Source organism: Penicillium subrubescens (genome assembly GCF_028828155.1).
Source record: "Penicillium subrubescens strain IBT 31985 chromosome Unknown utg000002l_segment0_segment0, whole genome shotgun sequence".
In the NCBI taxonomy this organism is placed as follows: Eukaryota; Fungi; Ascomycota; class Eurotiomycetes; order Eurotiales; family Aspergillaceae; genus Penicillium; species Penicillium subrubescens.
The window spans coordinates 2,502,857-2,528,158 of record NW_026643152.1 but is presented as its reverse complement, the minus strand read 5'-3'; the positions used below and the strand labels follow the sequence as shown (position 1 = coordinate 2,528,158).

Here is a 25,302-nt window from a genome sequence, read left to right as displayed (position 1 = left end):
AAGATGAGCGAGTGTGGTGATTTGGATTGGCCACAGAAGACCTCGTGCGACGAGTGATATTCGGTGGTGGGGTGGGGAGGTTGAGGTGGCACTCTCCGTGGACTGGTTGGGTTCGAGCGATACCTAAGGGCGGAGGCCGGGGCGGAAGAGTCACGAGCACTCCAGATCGCGATCTAGCTAGTCGCAGAAGATCAAATTAGAGAGGAGTCCATGATGTCAAGAAACTGCCAGGGTAGATCGCACAGTTGTCCAGTTCAAAGATTGATAGAGAGCGGCTGGGGTTGAGATGACATTCTTGATGGGTGGTTTGCATCGAAGGCGGGAGTTCTGGTCACGTGATATCACCCACCCGGACATGATTCACGCCAAGACCCCCAAACCCTTTCGAGGTTCCTCCAGCTTTGATGAGTCGAGGGCAATAACTGTGCAGGCGTGGCCTCGGGTTTTTGGGTGGACCAAGTCTTTGAAGGGATGCAAGTTATAGAGGGTATCAAGCCATTTTGTAAGGCAAATTCTGTCCTGTGTCACTGGGTGGTCATAATTGTTGTTGCCGGTCCTTTGGGGCCGGTACCCCGTAGCGATGAGCCAAATATATTTCGCGTGGATTTCCTGTCAACAAACTTAGTATTGTATCAACTGCCCACCGCTATCAATCAGATGACAAAAATAGATATTCTGTCACCTCTGGGAGTTCGTGTAGCTCTTCTGCTGTATGTGTCAATCAATCGCATTCGGAAGGTGGTAGGGTAGGTACGCTCCTTCGCGGTCGTGAAGGTGGTGAAAGTGGTGAAAGTAGTCAGATAAAGCCTCGGTCCTTCCTAGAATGGAAGGATAGATAAAGTGTTAGAAATGAGGCTGTTCTATCACTGATAAAAATTCGGCGAGAAGTGAGGCAAATGTGAGAAAAAGGTAGCCATAGATGGTAAATTCCCGTCGTGCTCTGAAGATATCAACATCAATACCACAATAGGCAGGCACCGAAAAATAGAGACTACCATTCTGTACGGAGTACAGAATAGACATATATACATAAATTTGTATAGTACTCCGTTTATGTACAGTCGACATGACTCCATTTGAATGCTTGAGTAATACCTTGTGTAAGGTTGAGTGGGCATACAGTATAAAGCCTCAAATGGAGGACAGACATTAAAGAGATATTCAGAACGAAGACACCATGCTGTGCAGTCCATTCCGTTAGCCTAAAAAGTACGCAGAGCCTCATCAAACGTTCCGAATACATTGAATTGTCCTATATGCTATCATCATAATACAACCTCCAAGGCAAGGGCATCTAGAGCTACGAGATAACCTAGTATGTTGGTATACTTTTGCCAAGAAATCCCCCTGCCGAGCTCCTCACAATTGCTCGTCAATATATTCCCATCGAAGAATATGGAGTCCAGAGTATCTTCGTTCAGCTTTTACTACCGAATTGTGTCTCTGATTTTCGGCTTAAGTGGGGGAATTGAGGAGCCAGCAATTATCCTATCAAACGGCATCGGAGACATCCGTAGTCGTACTATTGAGGGGTGGCGAAGAGTTGGAAAGCCGAGCAAGCCCCAATCAGCTCACCCAATCCCAAGATCACGCGCTCACACTAACAACGCTCCGCTGAAGCATAAACGCAAGCTACTAATAAATAATCGACTCTATTGACTTTAACCCCCCCAAACTCAAATTTAGGTATCCCAGTCCTGCCTCGGCGATGAGCGACCACGTCGATCGTAAACGAGCGCGCCCCGCTTGGGTTTATCGGTGCAGAGTTGCATACAGTACTCCGTACTCCGTAGTTGAAGAGAAACTATCCTTGTGACACCTGGCATAATCGCCTCCACATACTTTGGTGGCCACTGTAACAGAAACCATGAATCCAATCCTGGAGACTCGCCTCGCCCCCCTCAAGTAGCAATGGTCAGCTGCTGCATGCCAGCAGAGACATCACCAATGGCTCTCGTATTTGGTCTGAGTCGAGGCCTGTGAGCTCCAAAGGACTCTTAAGAATCTGATGAGTCTCGAGCAACTATAAAGTAAATACATAAGTTCAGGGTAACCATTCTGCTGGAAAACCCTCGATACCAAAGTACCCAGCAGGACGCTATGATGTCGATCACGGTGTCGCCAATCAGTGCTGCAGGTACCAAGTTGTCATGTCGGACAGAGGACACTAGGACAGGGACCCCCGTGGAATTCCTTGGAATAACCATTATTGAGTTGGGCCTGAGCCACCACGAGAATGCCGTGCGCCCGCGTCAGAGCGCCAGGGATAAACACAGCGGGGAAAGTCTTCGTTAGGGGGAAAAAGGAAGGGGGCACGGGGCAAGCCGGTATCAGATAGAAAGTTAGAACGGCAAGGCGGGGACTAAAGTCTCAGCCGTCGCTAGTCAGGCCCCGAGTACCTGACGCTTGGGACGGTGGACATGGCGGGCAGGGATCTCCGGCTGTCCTGTACGACGGAAGTATGGAGTATGGAGTACAGAGTACGGAGTGCATACTGAGGCTGTACTGTACCCGCCGTGAGGAAATACCGTCAGGTCTGTCGTCTTGGCTGTACGGATTACAGAATAGACATATATACATAAATTTGTATAGTACTCCGTGTATGTACAGTCGACATGACTCCTGCAAGATGTAAACGTCCCATCGGAATCAACGTCAAGGGATAGTACTTTTGCCCGGTGGATGCATCGCAAGTCCTGCTAGAATCCTCGAGGAATCCGGATACTCCGAAGGACGCCGAAAGGCGCGAAAGGCGTCCGGGCGCTAGGAATCATGTTCCTCCTCCCCGTTCTTAGCTTCTTAGCGGGGGCAAAAAGGTGATCCTGTGTCAAGCGAATGGCGCACACACTGATACAGGTATGTAAGTACGTACATATATAGAACCTCGCAATATTGCGCCCTTTGCTGCCCCCTGGTCAAGCCCATCTGCACGTGTGATACGCACGCGCCAGTTGGAGACCCCCCTGGTTGAAAGATTTTTAGAGGATGTCAAGTGTCAAATGTCCAGTGTCTGGGATCACAGGGTGGCCCGTACGGGAGGGGCAGTGGTGAAGAAAAAGAAATGAGAGACAGGTCTCTTCTCGACCGTCCATTTACTCGTCAGATCTGGATGGAGTACAATGTGTGAGTTTATATATGGAGATATATGGACTTTTTTCTCCAAAGCGTCTAGCATTGCTGACTCCACGTAGACTAGTAGCTACGTAGCTACTAACTAGAGGTTATACTAGCACCGTTGTTTGTGAGGGCGACTGGGCATTTGCCTGATCCGGCGATCGATTCATGAGAAATCCTGGGAATAATAATAATCATGATAATCAATCGTGATATAGTTGGAACAAATAGTTCGAGTGGTTCTGCGGCCCGTGGTACCGAAGCGACTCATGATGTCAACAACTATGAGTAATTACAATAAAGCATTCAACTTCAGCTTTCCATAACTGTTATTATAGCTAGTGATTATCTCCAGAACTTGAGATATTGTTCTGCATTATCAGTATAGCTGTTACATTACTATGTATGATGACTTGATAAACAAAAAATTATTCCGTCGCCTCTAAAGGAATCCACCTTGATTCCTTCCAGGACTTGCCGGTAAATACACAGCACCTGCCCCAGCCGGTTAGCTAGCCCCGTTCGGGTCTCCATTCTGCTTTGTTCTGTACAATTGGTCCGTCACTTGTGAGAAACGGGGAAGCAGACGAGCCAGCGTCGCGTGCCCCCTGCTAGAAGGATTTTCTGCTACGTTTTACTCGAGTATAGTTAGGACATTGACGATGACATGAATAGGTTTACTTCTTCCCGCTTGAATTCTTCAGACACAAGTCGCGAACTAAATAGCCGAAACATGAGCAATGCTTATTATTGGCGGGAGATCCCTCTTCTGACCCCAAATTACCCCCAAATGCAGCTCGCACAAGACAATAGTGAACGTTAGTCTGTTCCAACTCTTCCAGTTCATAACTTAACTCCGTAACAGCGGACACTATGTAACTCGTGTTATCCATTTATTGGTATTATTCAAGCTGTACTCCGTACTCCGTATCCAATCAATAATACTGCGGTTAATCGTTACGTGAACTAGCTCCCCCTTCTGGACTCGAGTGGAGCCCTCGAAGTGGTTCAATGCCACTTCGATCCAGGGGTCGGGACCAGGCCGCGGCCTTCTCTTTCCCATGCCCTTTTCCCTTGACCTTTCCCCCTCCTCCTCCCACCTTCGATTGCGATTTTCATATTTTGAAACCTCCAGTGGAATTTGGAGGTTAGTTGCGCATTGAACGATCCCGTGAATGACTTCAATTGCTTCCGGGGATATGGTCTAAATCAGTCGTCATCGAAAATTCTTCAACGCTGCGCCCGACATACACTAAAAACGAATATTTTCCGAGCCACTAAGATTATTGGGGGTCCCTCCGGCTTTTCTACTTCCCTGCTCTCTCTGTCTTTTTTGAGTCAATTTCTTTTCCTACTTTTGAAATTACTACCCTATAAGATATTCACGCCGAAGCTTGAATATATCTATACCTCGAAGCTCTCAATCTCGAACCTATCCACAGCCAGACCAGACTCAAGCATGTCTTCCAGCTCATGATCGACAAGTGCGCGCCGAGAATGCGACCGACCCGCAAACCTCATTAAGAACAACAGCCCGGGATCGATGCGCCTGAATCAATGGACATGATGTCGGCAGGGACGGCTTCATTCGTGGCCGCTACGGCGTCCGGCTCGGACATTCACTCCAATCTTAGCTCGACCTTTGCTGCAACCTCCTCCTCGTCTTTGGGATCCCTCACGGACTACAACAATTACCCGCTCGCACGACATGGCGACCGTACCTACCTCCGCGACCCCGAGAACCTCTATCCACTGCCATGCGACTTGCCCGAGATCCACCGTCAAAGCTTGCGCACGACGATGCTGCTGCGCGTGTTCGGCGGCCCGTTTTGCAACCCCCACCTGGCCAATCACCCGCCGAAACGCGTCCTAGAGATCGCATGCGGGTCGGGACTGTGGTCCGGCTTGTGTCACGAGTACTTTGTCCGTCGGGGACAACCCAACGTTTCCTTTGTCGGCATTGACTTTGTCTCGCTGGCTCCGGACATGCGCAAGCAGGGCATGAACTGGCAGTTCAAACGACACGATTTGCGAAGACCCCGTCTACCTTTTCCTGATGACTACTTCGATCTAGTCTTTATCAAGGACGCGGGCATGTGCCCGTCCAGTCCAGCACAGCAAGCCTCGGGCTTGGAAGAACCGCTTCGAGTTCTGAAATCGGGTGGTATATTAGAAGTCTGGGACTCAGACTGGGTATTCCGCTCATTGCTCCCTAATCCGGCCCCGGCTCGAAAAGCTTCAGTGCATGCTCAAGAGACTGCTGATGCGACGGCCACCTATACATTCTCCCCCCCCACGCCATTCACCCAAGCACAGAACAAATATCTGGTTGATTACAACTCCTGGGTTGAGAAGTCATTCGACCGGCGCAAGCTCACAGCCTTACCGTGCGCTACCATTGGCCTGGCCTTCAACTCCGAGGTGGATCTTTTGGAGAATGTCGAAAGCCGCCGCGTCGCAATCCCCCTGGGGGATCTGCGCTGGGAGCGAGAAGGCCAAGGCAAAGACTCCAAAGGCCGGCCCCGCAAAGCATTGACCCCGGAACAAATAGCCATCCGGCGAACAGCCCTTCTCACCGTGGTCCAAATGATTGAAGGCATGGAACCCATGCTTATGGAGGCCAGTGGGAAGGGTCGCGACGAGTGGGACCGATGGTGGGCAGCGATGACCACCGACTTTTTCCAAAAAGGTGGTCTCTCCAGCGGCGAGTGTCTCGAAGTAAGTGCCTGGTGGGGTCAAAAGAGATAAAAGACCCCCTTTCTAGCCAGGTCCATGAGTCAATTCCGGTGTTTTTGGTGGGCGCATAAGAAACAGTGATCATTGAGTGCGCTTCATATATTGGTGATACCCCCGAATCTGTGGATTTCTTTCGTCGTTTTTTTTTGTCATAATTTTTCGACTTCTTTTGGGAGACTTTCTTCCCGATTCTTTTTCTTCTCTAATACGGATATGGACTGGAAAATTTCATGTGCAGAGAGCTTGTACTCAAGGCCCATTGGCAGCTTGGGCTTTAGCTACTCTCATACCGCTTCTTAAGCGCACGGTACCGCTTCAAGTAGTACCTGGAGTTTTGGTTTCTTCGTTAGTGTTCATGTCCAAAACGGTGTGTGTGTCGAGGGAGGGAAAGGTGTGTTCGCATGATGCTATGATGTATGACAATATGTGTGGATCGGGGAAGTGCGGCTAGCTCAGTACTGCCCATGGGGCATATATAGAAACCATAAATGACATATGACCCTCGACGAATGATCATTGCCTCAAACGTAGGGTCTTTCGTAATAGCGCAGATGGAGGTGTAATGTCTTGAGGGTAATGCTCAAGAGACTTAAGGGGGGTTTTTCTTACAGCGCTTCAACTTCTAAGATGAAAGTTAGTAAATCATTCTAGATTGATACACATATTCTCGACACCTTACCTTTTTTCACAAACTCAGCTCGAGCAATCCCCTGTCTAATCTGATCCTCATCCGTAAGATGTGCTTGGCCCGCAAACGCACGATGGAGCCTATCTCGGAAGTACTGATAGCCCAAGGGATACTCGCGCCCTAACCACAGCAATTCTGTCATTTGTTAGTTTTGTGGAATGATCCTACCGGTGCTGGCTATTCCTGTGTGCGGTACCTTTGTAAACGTTGATGACCTGCCGACGCAGCTCGATGTTGACCATGGTCGGTGCATCCGTTGTCAGTGGTAGGTGTCAATTGTTGATCTGGACTACTCCCCGTGGGCTGGGATGTCTTTTGGATGTAGATTTTGTGTACAGAAGGTTGGAAGAAGTTGGAGCACGTTTCGGCGGTTATCGGTGACGTCGGGCAGTGCGGAGATCTCGGCCCGTTGTTTATCGGTTGTAAAGAGCAGCACGAATATAGAGGAATACAACCAAAAAGTTGGATTAAATAGAATTTGTAACGTGGTTGTAGCTCAAATAGAATCGATATAAGATATATATCTCTCATCATAGCGAGAGAGCATACGACCAATCTAGCGACTCTGATCACGTCACTGCTACTCGCGGGGTTCACGCCGAGCCCTTTGGCCCAAGCTTCGGGAATGCGCTTGGCTTACAATGTTCTGGCCCAACTTTCACTTCCACACTACCCACCATGATACCCCGATCAGCTGCTCTACGAAGGCCATTGGCTGGACCAATTAGCTACAATCGTGTATCACCCTTTCGCACCCTCTCCACGACGGTCCCCGTCCAGAACACTCCTACCTCGGCCCCAGCGAACCCCCCGACACGACCCCATGGAATCGATCCGCGATGGCTCACAATGATGAAGCGACGAATCGGGCGGTGCATGATGTTCGGCCTCAAGCCAGCCCAGATTGACGATGCGGGCAAGATTCTCCAGCAATTGGCGCGGGATTGGCGCGAATTGATTGCTGGGAGTGAGGGATTCTTGACTGATGAGAAGAGGCGGGCCTTGTATCGGCATAACGTGGTGTGGGGAGAGATGGTAGGAACACATTACCGCCAGGAGGATGTTTTTGGATGGAGGTCGAGATTTGAGGGCTGATACTCGCCTGTTCAGGATGTAATGGGTCACGTCAACAATGTGACCTACGTTCGATACGCCGAATCCGCTCGAGTCAATTGGACACGCAATATTGGCCTGCACATCGACCCTACGAATAAGGATAAATGGACAAATTTGCTTAACTCAACGGGTATTGGCCTGATTCTGCGAAGCATTAAAATTGACTACAAATTCGTGAGTAACCATGATCAACCCCCTTAACACCCTACTGTTACTGACCCCCACAGCCCATGACATGGCCAGACAAGATCACCGTGTACCAGAAACTGGTCCATGATCCCTCATCAGCTCATTCCTCTCAATCCGCATTCCAACTCCAAGTGATGATTCTGTCAGAAGCCCGCCAGCGTCCCGCAGCTCGATGTCACGAGGACATTGTCACCTATGACTATAAGAAGAATCGGAAGACCTCCGAGCTGCCACCTTTTATCTTTGAGCAGTTCAAAACTATCTGGGAATTGCAGGAAAAGGCAAAGAAAGATTGGCAAGAGCGGATTTTGGAGATTGAAAACCGAGTCCGGACCCTCGAGGTTGGGAGCTGGGATCGTGCAGATGCAGTTGAGGATACAGGATCAGCATGAGGAGAAGGATGCTTTGACGTTGATACAATATTTTGCACATATCTAGAATCTACATGTATACAGTAAGAAGGCGCTCAATCTATAACGTGCATCCTCTTTGATTCTGATTCTACCCCACATGCTTACCCCACATTGGGTCGGCTATATGGCATGGCTTCCAGGCTTAGCTTTCCAAAGTTGAGGACTCCTGATTGAAAGTGACCACCCTTGCCCCACTAGAGTCGCCTACTCGGCATTTACCTCGGTCGGGTGGTGGGCTGGGATATCTTCGATTGTGTAACTGAACACCCTCGGAGTCCTTGAAGCGTCCCTAGCTCGATATATATCTCCAGTCCTCGGTGCCTCCAAACCAACAGCTGATTTACCACACCTTCATTGCCAGAATGGCTCAACCAACCACCTCAAACCTGGTCGGTGGAACAAGAACCGAGCACTTGGCAACCTGGGCCGCCAATCTCAGATTCACTGATCTCCCAGAAGATGTGATCCAGAAAACCAAAGACTTCTTCGTGGACTGGCTGGGGTGTACTATCGCAGGCCGTCATCACCCAGCCGTTACGGCCATCGCAAAATTTGCGTCGCATATGGGTCCTTCCAGTGGGAAGAGTGAATTGGTTGATGGCTCGTTGAAGTTCACTACGAGTCCCGCTTTTGCTAGTTTGTTAAACGGTGCATCATCTCATGTCGTGGAGCAGGATGATCTTCATAACCGGAGTATCATGCATCCTGTAAGTCTGATCTAGCTGATCGATCTCCTGCCTCCCGTACAGCTGTGACGAAGCTAATTAATATATAGGCAACCGTAATATATCCAGCCGCCCTGGCTGTAGCGCAAGATGTAGGTGCCACTGGTGAAGAATTTATTGCAGCTTGTGTCGTCGGCTATGAAGTGGGTTGTCGTGTAGGAGAGTTCCTAGGCAAAAGTCACTATGAGGTATGATTATCGGCAGAAAATATCTTGTAATACTTGACTAAACTTTATGCAGCGCTTCCATTCTACTGCAACTGGCGGAGTCATCGGAGTGGCAGCTTCGACAGCACGTCTCTTGAAACTTGACGCCGCTCAAACTTTGTCTGCCATTGGCACGGCTGGTACTCAGGCAGCTGGTCTATGGCAATTCTTAATGGACGCAACACACTCAAAACAAGTGCATACCGGCAAAGCCTGCTTCGATGGAATCTTCGCTGCATATACTGCTCGTGATGGACTCCTCGGCACCAAGGACATCCTCGAGGGACCGCGCGCAATGGGCGTTGCATTAGTTCCAGGCACCACAAAACCCGAGGCAATTGATCAAAATCTCGGTACCGACTATGAAATTCTCCGATCTAGCTTCAAATGGCACGCATCGTGTCGGCATACCCATCCCAGCGCCGATGCACTATTGAAACTCATGAAGAAGAACGATGTTACTTTTGCGGATATTGAGTCTGTAATCTCCCGTACTTACCAGGCCGCCATCAATGTACTCGGTATGACCGGAAGAGGGGAAACAGTTCATCAAAGCAAATTCTCAATGGGATTTGTTCTCGCCGTTATCGCTAAAAAGGGCCAGGCTATGATTACTGATTTTACGGAAGATGATTTGGAGGATTCTGAGCTAAGGGAGTTCCAGGAGCGTGTGAGGATGGAGTTAGATCCGGATATTGATCGAGTTTTCCCTGAGAAGTGGCAGGGAACTGTTATTGTGACAACAAAGGCTGGGAAGACGTTCACTGAGTCGGTTGAGTTTGCGAAAGGAGATCCGGAACTCCCATTGACAAGGTATGTGTATCGGTGATTCATAGTTGATTGGTCTCGGGCTGATATTGAAAAGGGACGAAATCGAGAGAAAAGCGCATACTCTTGCTGCTTACAGTGGGTTCACAGACACTGGCAAGGTCAACCAGCTGATTGAAAGAGCATGGAATTTGGAAAAAGAGAAGAATATGAATGGCTTCGTTTTCTGATTTCAGGTTCTGGCGCTGCCTATTGAATTACTGCCATATTGTTGAAACGATTTTAGAATCTCTGAATATAAAGAGACAATATATGTAGATATTACAAGTCAGCTTCTGCCAAATCATACCTATATGAGGCTCTCTTGCTGTCCTTCGAATTCTTCCCCAGTACATCCATCTTTTGCTGGGTGCGCCTACAAACACTTTGCCCAACTTTGATGACATGGCTGGTAGAGTCTGATTTCCCTGACCCTGGCCCCGTCATATTGATGGTTGCCAATATTGTAGTTCTTGACTCAGGCTACGCACCAGGAAGAAACCTATACAGTGAGCTTGTATATTATGCTCTTCTATCGCACATCAGATCGTAAATACTTTTAAAGCCAGAATCAAATAGCTAAAACAGGCCCATTAAGCTGAATAAAGGAGAGATCCCAAAAGTACATAGACTCCAATAATTATTTCGAAATGGTGGTCAAAAGGGGTGACAGGAATGACGAATACCTAACAAGGCGGATGTGGCTTGAAACGAAACTCAAATGAACGAGAATTACAAGCCACTGCTGCAGACATGTCTGGGATCCCATTCGCTGTTAGTAAATGCTTATCTCACTTCTGGGTATCATGACAGTGCTGGGTAAAATAGTACTGTGGCTACTCGGGGAGCGAGCTTTCAGCATCTGCTCTCCGTCAAGCTATATGTTTCTTCTAGGACTTGGCCGTGTTGGTGAAAATAGACTCAATATTTCCTGATTTGATAATTACCACTGCAACTACAATTCTAATTTTACAAGATCTCTGAAACGGGCACAGGTGCTTTTTGGGGCAGGGGTCCAATATCCCAGGTCATCCGCTGATTTTGTGATCGGAGTTTCTGAGATCTATACAACGCTACGAAGCTATCAACACCTAGCTTTGTGATATCCTGTCTGCACTCAAGACTTTTGTATACTGCGAGTCTAGATATCGGTGATTGTGTATTTCATGGTGTTCCTCGATCAGGTTATACTAAATTGGAGTGTATTTTTAGCATGAAAGCCCCCGACCCACCGTACCAGTTTTTGTATATTGAACCAAATCTTCAACTGGGTCCTTTGCCACCACGAAATTTATCGGTCCCGCTGTAACATTACTATTATTTTCAACTCCAGATCAATAATTAGAGCATGACATGATCTGGGAATGCCTAACCTGATGTGAGGAGTAATCAATAGCGTACTCGGACAACTCACCGCCACGTTAGTTCGACCTGTGTGTAACAGCGGCGTATATGTCGCGATTGGAATGTGGCTAGGAAATTACGCCACAGAAAAGTTGTTTAATTGAAGTTTTTCGTTGATACCGGGTTTGATCCGTCTATACAATACTCCGTGTCTGTATTCCGTACATTCCAAAGATACATGAGGATCAATGATTAAGGGTTGCTGTACTATCGGAGACCTTACCGAACAGGGCGGATGAGGATCAAAAGGGACCGGAACGAGTCGAAGAGCGAGGAGATCGGCGCCATAACCTTGTCGAACCGTTTATCGGACCCAAGGAAGATTCCGGCCTCTTCAGTCGGGATTGGGTGCGATCGATACAAGTGTACCAGCAAAACTACAATAGGAGAAAATTTCGTAACAAGCACGAATGATAGCCTGACTATGGAATAGGTTATTAGAATTGTAGAACTTCGGTCGTTTCAAAGATTGATCTAGCTGATCACCGTAGATAAAAGGCAGGGTCTTCTGCTACCGCATGCAAAAGGAGGGAAGAGATCCCAAAGCCAACAATTGGGCTGGCCGCGGGTGACGATCCTTACTAATTTGGTGGCTGATCTGCGAGGAAACCTTGCGATGCCAAGTCGTCTTAGCATTTGTTGACTTGGGTCAGCCTGTGAGGGAGGGGTTGCTGGGTCAATCGGCTAGCAGATACCTGTCTGGAATTATGGTAAGATGCATCTCTCCGCAGTTGGGAAGGCTGTCGAAGTATCTGTCCTGCGCCTGTCCATTACTTGGAGAACCGCGGTGCTCTCCATAACCAGGGTTGTACAGGGGGGAAGCGGATCGTAGGTTGGCCATTGCTTAGCGGAGCCTCTCTCCAGGGTACGAGATAGCCGAGCATGTGAAGAAACTGGCCGCTAAATCTCCACGAAGCATGGCATGATCGAGCGATTCCACATACAGTACAGTACTCCGTAGTTTGTACTGTAGTTAGGCTAGGGCCGCCCGTCGGGTCGGTGTGTTTGCGTGGTTTCTGCAGCTTTGCTCATCAGCGAGATATTCTCCCCCCAATTGGATACTACGATCAAAGGGACTCGTGTCGCCATGCATGCTCCAAAGGATGGGGCTAGGATGACCCCGCAGGAGACGGCCGAAAGAACGGTTTGATCGTCGGTGATTCGGCTTGATAGCAACTGGCGATCGTAGATGTTATGGTAGATAGGGTTCACTGTCGAGTCAGGCAGGCCCAGGTGCGTAGCTTATCTGCGTATATTCGCATTCCAGTGTAGCAACGGGATGAAGTTCGAAGATGTCATTGTATTTTCAACGGCCTGGGAGTGCTTTGAGATGAGCCTGTGAGCCTTTTAGGCTGTTTCCCGTTTCTCGTTGAGGATTGGGCGAGATGTTGTCGGTATCCGAAAGAGTGCAGCAACCAGGTGACTTGAAGACGAATGGGGAAACTCCATGGCAGAGATCGACGAGGGGACTTTGGCGTACTCTGTTGTTAGGTTAATGTTTTCGGTTCGATATTTCGACGCATCACAATAGCTTAGGATGTCAATATTGAGATGATAATCATCCGATAGTGAGGCGTTTCATCTCAAGTCTTCCCTACAGTCCAGACTTGAGATCAGAAGAGGCCATACAGCAAATATACGCACAGTTGGTACTTTACTTAGTACTGCAGCCAATCCATACGGTTCCGTACACTAAAAGCGGGCAGTACCGCCTGCCTAGAGAGGGAACCCTGGTATGATCGACGGCGGCGTTACCATACGATACGACTATTCAGTTTCTTCTTCGGCCCAGGCTGAAGACTCTCTTCTCTCTCTTGGTCTCTCCCGTTACTGGTGACTTTTCCTTCTTCCCCTTCTCGTATTACCACCTTCGTCCATTCGCTTTTTTCCCTTCCTTCCCCCCCCCTCCTACTTTATCACGCCCACCCCCCTCACCACCTCCCGTCCTTCTCATATACATTCCTTTTGGACGAATCTTAGGGGTCATATCCAATCTTCCAATCTTCTCTCCCTCTCTCCCTCCTTCACCATCCTTCCTCGCCCCTTCTAGCCTGGTCCCAGTCCTTGGCCTCATCCCGCCAAGCTGACTCGGACCTGGGTTTCGGCTCCCTCGTCCATGCCACGCTCATCCGCTGCGGGCAGGAAGAATCAGAGCAATCGTCACGAGAATGGCCTCGTCGGTCCCGGCAAGAAAGTAACCAAGCAGAAGTCCAGCGGCCATCTCAACGGCTCGCCCGGCAACGGCAACGCTACCAGCTCGGGCGCATCCGCACCTTTCGACCTTTCCTCGTCTCGTTCCACTAGTGACTCCGCCGTCAACTCGTCTACTGTCGCGTGTAAGGGTGTGGATGGAACTAAGGTTGATAGCAATGGACGTGGGCCGGTGAATGGACATCGAGGTGTGGACATGGCGTGCGGCGAAGTTAACGGCGCCACGCCGCATAATGGCGGCGTGGCTAGCTCGACTTCACGCAATGGCTCCGCGAAACGATCGGGTTCAAACTCCTCAATCAATCCGCTTCAACTCGCGTCCACGATCCTCAAGTCGTGTCCCATGTACGACACGATCGCCATTTTGATCTTTCTGCTACAACTCCCACCGATGGTTCTGACTTGTGTTCAATTCCTGTTCGCGTCTTTGACGTTCATGCCTCCGAGTGGCGGTGCTGCCGGCTCCCTATCGTCGAACTTTGACATCTTTCAGGGTCCGGCTGGCACGCCTTCGATGGGCACTATGATCGCCATGGACGGGTTCTGCCTTCTTTTCTGGGGCCTTTTCATGTGGACATGGGCACAAAATTTTGCCATTGATCTTGCTCACGTCCAAGTCGCTATTACTTTGGGCGGCGGAGGCGCCGGGAAAAACGGCGGGGTCAACGCTCTATGCGTGGGGACTGTTCTGCTTCTTCATATCGTTCGCAGCAAAGGCATACAAGAATTTGTGACAGGGCATCTTGTCTCTGCCAAACTCATAAGCCCTGATCTTCTCTCGCAGTACTCGAATATTCTACCCGCCGAACTCCGCCGAACCGAGTCGCATTCCTCGCCGAGTTGGTTACGGAGTCTACTTGCCGTTCATATACTAGCACAAGCCGGAACAGCAATGGCGAGACGGTCCATGGCCAAGAATCGATCACCGGCACCCTCGCGGACTGGCAAGCGTGGCGATACAGAAGCGTCGGCAGGCTCACAAGGTCAAGCTGATTCTGCTCTGGAGTCTGCCGCTAGTCTTTCTTCGTCTTTCGTGGGGCCGGACGGTCAATTGGTCAAGGACGGCAAGGATCGTCTTACCTCGGCTAAGAAACGCAGGAGGCAAGCCAACCAAGTTCGAAGTCGCCAACCATTCTGGGCCGCTCTCGCCAGTACAAAGGTTACGGTCATGCGGGAATATGAACACTCTCGGGTCTTATCGAAAACGGCACGTGGCTTGACTGAAGACGACTTGCAAAGTGTCTCTCTCGATGAAGGACTGGTATGGATTACAGATGTGGATAGTTCTACTATCAAGTTTGCCGCCGGTGACCTTGCCGATGATTCCGTGACGCCAAGCTCGGGTGATGTCGATCGTACAGATTCGGAGGCTGAACCATTCTATGTTTGTGTCAATGGGGCATTGTGGGCTACAGCGACAATCAGCAGGGTTCCAGATGCCTCTAAGGGATCTAGTATAGTCCACTGGAAGGGTGAGATCTCTGGTCTCGCTCCTAACTGTGCTTATACCTGCTCTTTCGTACGCAGCGATACCGATGAGGAAATCTGTGCCATGAGTGTCAAAACACCCGCGACGACCGACATGGAACAAGGTAAGATTTCATTCATACTAACAATTGGCTCTTGCGTTCATGAAACTCATCGATTCAGCAGCTGTTTCCTCGGTCCCGACACCCCCGCAGCCAACTTATCGGCCCTCGTCCCCTACGACTACGCTGAAGAACTCCGTCATCAACGCCGAGGCTAAGCTGAACGAAAAGCGCTCTCGGTTGAAGAAAGCCAAGAACGACCACAAACTTCTCATCTCGAAAATTCGGAGGGAATTGGACAATTATAATCACCGACTTCAAAGTGGAACGGACGAAAACAGGCAAAAGCAGCGTTCGCTCCAGCTCGAGCGAAATATTAAACAAACCGAGGAGGCAACAGCGGTATTGGAAGTGCAACTAGACAACATGGAGAACGTGCCAGAAGAGGAGATGGAAGAATGGACTGCTCAAAAGGCTGAATTCGATCGGGAATTGGAGCTCTTCAACAAGACCAAGGAAGAGGTTTCGGAAGCTCGCCTTGCCTCTGCCCAACAAGTGTCTGCCTTGGAGCAAGAATTGAGCGTGACTGTGCAGAAGCGTGAGCGTCTTCAGAGCCGCCGTCTTCGTGTCAACGAACAGTATGAGCGCATCATATCAGCCAATGCCCAAGGATTGAACGAGCGAGAGCGCCGCGCGGCCGAACAATTTGCTCGGGAGCAAGATCATGCCAAAATGGAGGCCAACTTCCACGAACAGTTTGCAAGCATTAGCCAGTCTGTGCAAGACTTCCAGCTGCGCACGAGTCAACTCTGGCAGCAAGCTTCGGCAATTGAACAGTCAATCCAGCAGCAACAACAGCAGATGCTTCTGGATTCTGGTCCTCTGACTCCCGAAGGCAATCTGCCCGGCACGAACCCAATTATTGAAACTACAACGACCTCTGCCCCTACCGGACGAGCGTTGTTGGGCCTCAGCTTCCCTCCTCCTCTCAAGTCTAGTCCACTCCAGACTTCCTCGTCGCCTGTCCATGCTTCGTCATCGCATCCAACCAGCCCGGTGCATGATACTTTCATGCCTCAATTTCCGGCATCACCGTTCGGCAACACTGGCTCCTACTTCGTCACTGACATCAACAGTCGGGATCGTTCCTTCTCCAACCGCTCCACTCGCAGTAGTCAATATGGCTCAGATTTCTTTGAGTCGCATCGCCTCCCGGCACTTCAGGTTGAACTGTCCGACATTCTCTCCGAGAAGCAGCAACGCTTCGGGCCAGATGGGAATGGTTTTCTGCAGCACGGGGGTCGTCCTATACTGAGCCCTTTCCAGCGTGCTGCAAGCCGTGTCAGCGGAGCCGGTAGTGGCAGCGGAGGTAGCGGCAGTGGAAGTGGCAGTCCCAGATCGACTCGTGAGTAGGTATCTCGAGGCCTTCAACCTCATGTCATACAAGAGATGGTTTTGCAGGATCTCTGCCTGATCTTCTCCTCGTCGGTCGATGTCTGAGCCCGCACGCCCTCTCAAGTGGTTCGCCTGAGCTGTTTGTGCTTGAACTTTGCCTTGTGTTCGGTTCGATCATCGTTCGTTAGCCCCGGAAACTCTGTCCGTTCTTTACAATTCAACCATTATCCTTACCGGGTCGGATCGGGGCGGTCTTGGAATCTATATTCTCTGGCCGTTGCGAATCGATTAGTCCCTCGCGGTGGGTTCCACGAGGTTGTAAAGGCCGGGTTGATGTGAGACGAATCGCAGTTCTGTTCTTAGAGACCAAAAAGCTTGTTCTACACTATCTCGGTTGCCGTATGTTTTTTCTTATAGTTATCATTTGTAAATCATTGTAGATCTATGTAGACATTAGTCGGGGCATTAGGTTACACTTTTGTTTGGCGTGGTTACAAGAGCGCCATGTTTGAGCAAAGTTGTCATTAGTCGCGCCGTTTTTAATAAATCAGCCCTCCTGGGGATGTCCAACCCCAAGTCTCGAATAGCCTGCCGAAGAGCCGGCATTTCTGTGGGCTCGGAGTAAACCTGCGGTGGCTGCGTAGCGTTCTCATCCAGAGTTGCGTCGTCTGCCTGAGCAGAGATAGCGGGTTCCTCACCACGGAAAAGTGCGTTGGGGTCGACGCCCGATGCCAACAGAGATTCCACGCGATTCACCCAGCCTTGGCCGTCGCGTGGCTCAAGTCCAGAGCGGCGAGGTTGCGAATGTGCAAATGCATATCGAAATATGAGTGCGAGCTGCTTATTCAACCCCGGTGGATACTGATCAATCCGTCGGTGACCATGTAAGACGTAATGGAGAAGGGTTGTCCACTGGAAGCAGCCCTGAAGCGATATCGTTAGGTTCAAGAGCCTAGCGCGGTTAGAAATAAGGCTAATTATCTGTAAATATGCTAAGCAAATTTGTAACCACGCTGGGCTGAGTCCCGGCCAAGATGGCCTTCAATGACTTGAATATCTATGGACAAATCTAAATATATGTACTGTAAACGCCAACCCCATGTATAGTATATGTACAGTGCGACGTAGCCCAAAGCCATTGGCTTCGCCATGCCTTCTTCAGATGGAATTTATTTTATATTTCACCGCCCATCTTCCAGAATTTGGTATTGGCATAAGTGAGACACAAGTGTTCCGGCGAATGCTCATCTGGAGATTCTCCCGCACAGCTTTGGCCAGAGAGCAGATCTCCTGAGCCTTCGATAGCTCGCAGAACTGTTCCCAGCACGATTGAGTGATCCTGCACATCAATCTTCTGCGGATGAAGCCTGCACTCGAAGACGAATGGGAAGTCCAGACGACTATGCGAGTCTGACCCTCGCCGCCTCAAAATAGGAAGAGGCCTCTCGGCTTCGCTGCCAGAGCGCAAAGGTTCGAACTCAAACTCTCCATGTCCACTCAACATCGTTGCGAGGGTAGTATTCCCCTTGGAGAAGTCTCTAGCTAGAGTTGCGGTTGCGGAACTCGGCGCGAGGAGATGTACTAGGAATCGGCCTGAGGCGAGTAGTGCGTTGAGTGTCTCAGAGGGCCGGCGTACGTTGAATGATATTACCGGCTCCGGTGTGAGTGTTACTGTGTTGAAAGAGGAGACAGTCATTCCGCGGAAGGAAGTGGTATCTGCGGGACCGGTTGGATCGGTGGATGTGATGATGGCGACGGGGTAGGGGACTCGGCGCATAAGGAGGCGGACTTGTTCTGATATTGATGACGTCGGGAAGGATTGGCTTGGTTTTTTAGAGGTCGAGGGAGGGTGAGCTTTGTGGGAGGGTGGGTGTTCGCTTCTCTGTGCGCTGTCTTGTTTGAGGGAAGCTGCGGCATTGCTGATATGTCGCTGTGAGTGCCGGAGGTAGGGCTGCGGGAAGTATAGCGTGTATGAGGATCGGTTGGAGAGACGAGAAGATTTGATAGGAGAAAATGTGTGCGACAATGGCTCTAAAGAATATTAATTAGTATTGCAAGGCAAAGTATAACGTAAAGAGCTCAAAAGACTCACCTCCGAGGCCTTGCCGGGCCGCAAGTCGCGGAAGTGATAACTTCATGCTGCCGGTCTCGACGGGCCGGAGCAGTCGCTAGGGCTCGAGAAATGGCGCAAACGAGTTGATCTGGACAAGACAAAGAGTATTCCTCGTGATTTAGACTAGAAACACAAGTCTGCGCGAACCAAGTATGAGTTTCACTTATGAAGGAGCGCCGCCCGAGAAAATCCCCGGCCGCTTACATAACCCGCGATAATTGCCAAAAGTTTCTCTGCGTCGGGAGTTTGTATAGCATCAACTCAACCCTGCGCTCCGCAACCTCCCGCTCGCAGCCCATCTGACATTGATTCAAGGGCTTCAGTCTCTCCAATCTCTCAGTGACATTCATTGCGCTCCGCGCTTCCCCTCGCACAATGTCAATGCACACCTCTCTGCGTCGCTCCGCGGCCACGATATCCAGCTCAACATCAACCATCCTCCCTACTCGCCTGCCAGCTTCTCAAATCAAGACCACAACCTTCGTCTGCTCGCAATGCCGTCATGCTACACTTCTCCGCCGTCCTAAGCGGCCCTACACTTTCACACAGCTCGTCACCCTCTCCGACGGCAGCGCCTTCACCCACCGCACCACCTCGCCCGCCCCCGTCTACCGCTCCACACGCGACACTCGCAACTCTCTACTCTGGAACCCGTCCAGCAGCAAGCTGATGAATGTTGAGGAGGATGAGGCTGGTCGTCTGGCTGCTTTCCGTGCGCGCTTCGGTCGTAGCTGGGATGCCAATGCTCCGGTTGCTGAGTCTGCGCCCACCGGTGATTTGAAGAAGGACGCCGCGACTCAGAAGGCTGAGCAAGAGGCTGCTCAGGCCCAGGCCAAGGCAGATCAGGAGGAGGAGGATAATTTGTTGGATTTGATCAGCTCGTTCGGCCAGGAGGAGCCTCAAATTTCTGGAAAGAAGAAGAAATGAACGCCCTGCATATGAGCTTGGAGGTGATTGAATTGTCACAAGCGAGGGGCTTTTACAGGTGCCTTCGTTGTACTTAAATTGGGAGTTGGGTTTTCTTATTTTGTCTTATTTATCCTGTACAATACACATATGTTTCCTTCTTACTGTGCATGGATGGCTATTTTTGACTATTTACCATCATAAACCTCATAGCGGTACTTAATTCCGACATGGTCGTCTCTCAGCAGCTTCTGCCCAGGCCCATAGATCCTCTCACGCATAGTTCCGCTCTCTCCCTCGGGAGTATAGATACCTCTTCGACGCAATTCCGGCACCAAGAGCTCAACAACGTCCTCAAATGTCCCCGGAGTTTGCACATACCCGATATTGAAGCCATCCAGATCAGCAATTCGAACCCATTCTTCAAGAAAGTCTGCAACGGTGCTCGCAGTTCCAACCGGAACAGGACCGGCACCGCCGATGGAGATATGCTTCCCAATATTCCGGGGCGTCCATTCCGGAACATCTGGGCTCTGATATGAGAGCGTGTTAATGGTTGAATGGACTCGAGCATCAACATGAACATCAGATGGCTTGATAGGCGTATCCAGATCAAAAAGACTGAGATCAATACCACTTCCACCGGAGAAAAACGCCAGACCAGCCTCTTCACTGGCGTTCTCAAGGGCCTCGCGATACTTTGCTTGGGCTTCTTCCTCCGTTCGGCCAATTATCGGAGTCAGAATGGCAAAGACCTTTATAGATCTCGGATCACGACCATTCTTTGCTGCTTCCTCACGGATAGCTTGGATGCGAGGAGCCAGGATGTGTGGAGAAGGGGCCGACACAAAAACACCTTCGGCGTGTTTTGCTCCGAATGCTACGCCGGCTGGAGAAGTTCCGGCTTGGAAGAGGAATGGAGTGCGTTGAGGTGATGGATCTAGAATGTGTGGACCATCGACGTGGAAGTTTTCACCGTGATGATGGACATATTTGATGAGACTGGGATCTGTGTAGATGCCGGTCTTGATATCTTCTTTGAGGGCGTCATTTGCCCAACTTCCTTCCCAGAGCCTAGGCAAAGGAATCAGCAAGACTTGAATCAAAAATGCACATTTAAGCGTACTTGTATAACACGGTCAGATACTCATCGGCAATCTCATACCGTCTGTCGTGGTCGATGAGAGGCAATCCAACCTAGGGTTTTCAGTAAATGAGCATCTCGCTGAGATATTGAAGAACTCACAGCTTTAGAGGCAGAAGCCTTCCATGAAGTCACAATGTTCCATCCAAACCGACCGTTCGTAAGGTGATCCAGTGTTGAGAATCTCTTTGCAACGACATATGGAGCTTCATAGGATGTAGACGTAGTAATAGCAAAACCAAGGTTCTTGGTCACCGACGCCATGGCCGAGATTGGCTGGGACTGTACGTTAGCATGCTCCTCAATCAGAAATTCCTATCATGTCGTGTCACTTCTCTTAACATACAATTGCAGGATCTCCCATCGGATATTGAGCCCCGTTGCGAATAGCCGGCTCGGCACTACCCTTGTAAGTGTCATAGAGACCGAAAGTGTCGGCTAAGAACAATGCATTGAAGTCACCCTTCTCCAGGATCTTGGCGAGGTCTGTCCAGTATGAAAGATCTCGCCGCTTTGTGGCTGATCGATCTGCAGGGTTTTTCCACTGGCCGAATGATAGATGGCCGACTGTGAACATATCGAAGCCATTGAGATAGATTCGTCTTTTCGGGGTTGGACTGTCGGTAGCCATGCTAATTGATATGATTCAAGCAATGAATATAATATATTATGAGATTGGAATGAAATTAAAAATACTCGTTTATGAATCGTGGCCGGGCATTCACTCGTAGAGGGTTTAAATTTATCTGTCTCATATTTCAATAACCCCGCTCGACAACATGCTGCCATTGCCATTGAAAAGCACGAATCTCGGCCCCCGCTGGTGACAGGAGAATAGACGTAAAGCACACGGATGTATTGGAGCTAAGAAAAACTTCAAATGTACCGAGACGTACCCTTGCTCGGAAGAAAGCCGAATAACGTGTACTGTAGGAGGATCGCGTCATACTAGCCTTGGGTTCAAGTGAATTGATTGGACCATTGTACCAGCAAATTATCGTGATAGATATGAATTATGAGAATAGTGTATGGCATGTTATTGTGTCTTACTCAAAGAAGGAATGTGTGCTTGAATGAGGACTTTTGCCTGCTAGAGACCGAAAGGCTGGATCGAGTTCTCTCATTGGATGAAGTGAATTTCAATACCATTGGTCTATTTTAGGGGAAACCTTAGCCCTCCACCAAGCTCTTTTTCGGTGTTTATAGTCTCTCATAGATTGTAATTAAAGCGCACGTCGGGATCAGGGGATAGGAACCAATGGTTCTTCGAACGGCTAATCAGACAGGACACGGTTGATTAACAGTCTGAAATTGCGAACCCGCGAGCTTTCTGCCATCACAGCTCGTGACTAGTTACTTATCTACAGTGACAGCAAGTACTGTGAAAGACGTGTCTATAGGATAGCTTTGGAATGATCGTACAGGAGACATGCGGTTCAGAACATGCATCTTGAGCTCAGTTTGATGTCCAAATAGGATTCTTCATCCATAGCAATTACAAACTAAACGTACAATGGTCATGAGTGGAATCTCCATTTGCGCATGCCATTGTGGTCGTTCTTGCTTTGCCCTGTGGCACTGGAAATTTCTACCAAACCGAGATATTCATAATGAGAAGTCCCATTTGATAGAAAGGCTTTCCACTCTGAAAGGGAGAATGTCTTGGCCGGCACTTGCTGCGACGAATCATAGCTCTACGAATCCACAACCGATGAAACGACTGAAACGTGGTGCGCAGACGCTTCTTATTAATGCGGCTATCAAGGGAAGCAGTGATCGTCCAATACAACCACAATGGCTCGTTGATCTCGACCTTTCACCACCGCCTTGTGGGGTTTACTACGACTTTTAAGGGAGAATCTATTCCGACCAAGCAAAGCAACTGAAATGTTGCTAGACCTGCGTTAATTCTCACGCTGTTGATGTATGTATTGGTGCGTTGTATCATGTCCCAGTTTGTAACTTAAGATCTAATCAAGCCGGCCAGTTTGAGTTTCCTGTACCATCCATCCTTATTCCATACCATGGTCGTAATTAATTCCCAAGATAAAGAACGACAGGAAGAATATCCGCAAAGCCAGCCCCCATGGAAACCAGGATATTGCTATCTCTAAACCAAGAGCCTCGAAAGGCAACTGACCAGGCTCTGGAGAATATGTCGTGTCTAAAATACCGTTTTGATAACAAGTATCTAGGTAAATACTATCTTGATTCGGAGGCCTGGACAATGTTGAGTTCTTCATTATCAGGTAGAATCACACTTGTGGTATCGGTTATAATACGTGAATAGTGGTATTTGAACGAACTTTCTGAATCAACAAGACAAAGAGGGGATAAGAAGATAAGCTGGCTGAAGACAATCATTGAGTTGTACCTTGGATAGGCAAAGAGGATGGGGCGAAGGAAGAGATTCCTGAGTGAATTCAAGACTGATACTGGATAGTGTATGTTCCAGCGTGTCAGGTTGATGTGATATTAGAGCGGCTGCGAGTGAAGAACCAGGTTTATCAGGCTTCATCTTCATCCTCGGTGGCGGCTGTAGGTTCCGCGGCTGATGTCGTTGACTCGGACACGGGTGCCTGGCCGGCCTCCGACTCGGGCACATAATAAGGTAGACCGTCCTCCCCGGCGTCGAGACGGAGGAGGAAAGTTTCCCAGAGCTCAATCAACTAGAAAGAAAGGGTCAGCAACGAATCTATCTCAGTAGGGACTTGTAATCATCTTACCTCCTTTTGAGCCTCAACGGCACTCTCCAAAAAAGTCTCCACGCCAGACTTGAAGTCCTCCACCTTCTCCTTCTCAAATCTTTGCAATTCATTCCGCATCAAGCGGCCCATATCTTCGAACAAAAGACGAGTTTGGTGTACCTTGCGCTCCGCATCGGCAACATCGGCGTTGGCCTGGTTCAATCGATCTTGCTGAGACTTGCCCTGGCGGAGGAGCTTTTCCTGGGTGTTTTTGCGTTTCTGTAGATCCGACTCTGCGGCGTGCCAGCTATGGAAGGCCTTTTGTCGCTGGGAGAATGCATTCTTCACACTACCAATCAAACGAATGTACTCATCAATTGTAATGCCCAGAGTCAACACGTCCTGCTGAGCTTGACGTTCGTAGAGTTCTTTAATGCGGAATTGGAGTTCGGATAGACCGTCCAGTGGAGATGCCAATGCGGGGGAAAGCTCAACAGCAGCCAAGGCGTGCAGGGAGCTTGAGAAATCGCCTGCGGCCTCGGAGAGACCCTTGCGTTGCGCAACCACCGTGTCCATAGATTTCAAGAGTGCCTTGAGCTGGTTCTCCAGCGCGTCCAAATAGACCTTGCGGTCATGGAACCACTGTGCAAGGTGTAAGTGAGTAAACTTTTTCCGCTGTGTCAATGAAGCTCACTTACGTCGTCATGCTCTACAAACTTGCCGCCTCCACCAACCGAGATACCAAAGCCACTAAACATACCCTTGCTTTGACCAAGATCAGGCTCCCGGTTCTCCTTATTCTTAATATCCACATTAAAGGCTTCACTTTCAAGGAAGATCTTCAAGTCACCGTCATGCTGGAGAATCGGGTGAGCTGCGATCTTGTTCAACATACGTTCAAGTGCTGCTCTTCGTGACTCGACAAAATTTGTATCAAAGCGGCCTACAGCTTGTTTTTCGGGCGGAGGAGCAACAACCACACCCGGATTGCTGTTGTGCAGAGAGTTGTATAGCCAAAGGAAGTCACGGTACCGGCGGCTGACCGCGAACTCTGGTTGACGGTATCCCTTTGATGTGGTCTGGATGTTCATGTGCGATCAGATTAGCCTTTTACTCGCCACAAATAGTCACCTCCCGCGCCCGAGAGGGATCAATACCTTTGTCCGAACTTGGTAGACAATGTGACTGCTCGTCAGGTCTCCCACTTTGTGTGGATCTCCAACGCTGATATCAAATGTGGGCTTCGCAGCTTGCTCAATGCTCATGCTTGGATGCGTCTGCCGCTTAGGCCCGTCAACATCAGCAGGAGGCTGTACAGGCGGCGGCCCTCGGAAACCGGCGCCATCTTCTTCAAGGTGCACCGAGTCAGCAAGGCCAGTCGCGCCGGGGATCTGGGCAAAAGTTGAGGCCGGTTGAGGGCCTCGAGCAGCAAGCGATTCTTTCTGTGGGGGAGCCGGGGCTTCCTCGGTGGGAGTCGCAACTATATCAGGGGTGGATTCTCCGAGAGGACCGAGAGGATCAACGGTGTTGTCGACGGCTTCCAATCGTGTCGCATGTGCGCTGATCTTCCGCGTTCCTCGTGGTACTCGTCTTCCAGGTGTCCGGACTTCGGCGCTCCCGGCTGATGGTGCGGGATGGGCGGGAGCTGCAAGGAGAGACCGTGCTGCGATTAGTGAGGGGTTGATGGCAATGGAGGTCTTCCAAGGGCATAACACACCGTTATCCTGGGAATCCTGCTCCGGTGCGGCGCTGGTAGTCACCGAACGCGAGGGCTCATCTGTATCCTAATTAGATCGCAATCCAATGAGCTGTGGTATCATGACTGCCTACCGCCCCACGGGGAATCTCCAGCGTCGAGATCCATTGTGGTCGAGCAAGTATGATCGAGGGCCGTCAAAAAAGGATTATGGAATTGAACC

General features: G+C 49.8%; 9 protein-coding genes across 9 annotated transcripts; 5 read left to right on the top strand and 4 right to left on the bottom strand.

Annotated features, from left to right (window-relative positions):
- Positions 1-4,671: 4,671 nt before the first annotated feature.
- On the top strand, positions 4,672-5,862 carry N7473_002295 (class I SAM-dependent methyltransferase; the record flags this gene model as incomplete). The annotated part of the gene is made up of 1 exon (XM_057148235.1): positions 4,672-5,862. The coding sequence occupies one exon, from the start codon at positions 4,672-4,674 to the stop codon at positions 5,860-5,862; it is 1,191 nt and encodes a 396-aa protein (XP_057011889.1).
- A 262-nt stretch (positions 5,863-6,124) lies between these two features.
- Positions 6,125-6,780, bottom strand: N7473_002294 (electron transfer flavoprotein regulatory factor 1; the record flags this gene model as incomplete). The annotated part of the gene is made up of 4 exons (XM_057148234.1): positions 6,125-6,176; positions 6,460-6,472; positions 6,530-6,673; positions 6,735-6,780. The coding sequence occupies 4 exons, from the start codon at positions 6,778-6,780 to the stop codon at positions 6,125-6,127; spliced, it is 255 nt and encodes an 84-aa protein (XP_057011888.1).
- A 436-nt stretch (positions 6,781-7,216) lies between these two features.
- On the top strand, positions 7,217-8,235 carry N7473_002293 (thioesterase family protein; the record flags this gene model as incomplete). Its single annotated transcript, XM_057148233.1, has 3 exons — positions 7,217-7,573; positions 7,649-7,828; positions 7,882-8,235. The coding sequence occupies 3 exons, from the start codon at positions 7,217-7,219 to the stop codon at positions 8,233-8,235; spliced, it is 891 nt and encodes a 296-aa protein (XP_057011887.1).
- A 383-nt stretch (positions 8,236-8,618) lies between these two features.
- Positions 8,619-10,185, top strand: N7473_002292 (MmgE/PrpD family protein; the record flags this gene model as incomplete). The annotated part of the gene is made up of 4 exons (XM_057148232.1): positions 8,619-8,963; positions 9,032-9,169; positions 9,222-10,000; positions 10,053-10,185. The coding sequence occupies 4 exons, from the start codon at positions 8,619-8,621 to the stop codon at positions 10,183-10,185; spliced, it is 1,395 nt and encodes a 464-aa protein (XP_057011886.1).
- Positions 10,186-13,514: 3,329 nt separating this feature from the next.
- Positions 13,515-16,551, top strand: N7473_002291 (uncharacterized protein; the record flags this gene model as incomplete). Its single annotated transcript, XM_057148231.1, has 2 exons — positions 13,515-15,201; positions 15,263-16,551. 2 exons carry the CDS (start codon positions 13,515-13,517, stop codon positions 16,549-16,551), a joined length of 2,976 nt encoding a protein of 991 aa, XP_057011885.1.
- A 1,001-nt stretch (positions 16,552-17,552) lies between these two features.
- N7473_002290 (flavin reductase family protein) lies at positions 17,553-18,788 on the bottom strand. The gene is made up of 2 exons (XM_057148230.1): positions 18,626-18,788; positions 17,553-18,564 (listed from the first exon to the last, which is right to left on the bottom strand). Exons 1-2 carry the CDS (start codon positions 18,669-18,671, stop codon positions 17,708-17,710), a joined length of 903 nt encoding a protein of 300 aa, XP_057011884.1. The 5' UTR covers positions 18,672-18,788; the 3' UTR covers positions 17,553-17,707.
- Positions 18,789-19,021: 233 nt separating this feature from the next.
- On the top strand, positions 19,022-19,573 carry N7473_002289 (mitochondrial 54S ribosomal protein bL31m; the record flags this gene model as incomplete). Its single annotated transcript, XM_057148229.1, has 1 exon — positions 19,022-19,573. The coding sequence occupies one exon, from the start codon at positions 19,022-19,024 to the stop codon at positions 19,571-19,573; it is 552 nt and encodes a 183-aa protein (XP_057011883.1).
- Positions 19,574-19,740: 167 nt separating this feature from the next.
- On the bottom strand, positions 19,741-21,327 carry N7473_002288 (LLM class flavin-dependent oxidoreductase; the record flags this gene model as incomplete). Its single annotated transcript, XM_057148228.1, has 4 exons — positions 19,741-20,626; positions 20,679-20,749; positions 20,799-20,972; positions 21,043-21,327. 4 exons carry the CDS (start codon positions 21,325-21,327, stop codon positions 19,741-19,743), a joined length of 1,416 nt encoding a protein of 471 aa, XP_057011882.1.
- A 1,876-nt stretch (positions 21,328-23,203) lies between these two features.
- On the bottom strand, positions 23,204-25,247 carry N7473_002287 (sorting nexin 1; the record flags this gene model as incomplete). The annotated part of the gene is made up of 6 exons (XM_057148227.1): positions 23,204-23,365; positions 23,423-24,025; positions 24,082-24,462; positions 24,541-25,028; positions 25,101-25,160; positions 25,214-25,247. 6 exons carry the CDS (start codon positions 25,245-25,247, stop codon positions 23,204-23,206), a joined length of 1,728 nt encoding a protein of 575 aa, XP_057011881.1.
- Positions 25,248-25,302: the final 55 nt, after the last annotated feature.

Bases quoted from the DNA above. Each gene is read 5' to 3' on its own strand.
- N7473_002290 (XM_057148230.1), bottom strand. From the start codon at position 18,671: ATGAAGTTATCACTTCCGCGACTTGCGGCCCGGCAAGGCCTCGGAG. The intron at 18,565-18,625 runs GTGAGTCTTTTG...AATATTCTTTAG, and splicing joins GGCCCGGCAAGGCCTCGGAG to AGCCATTGTCGCACACATTT.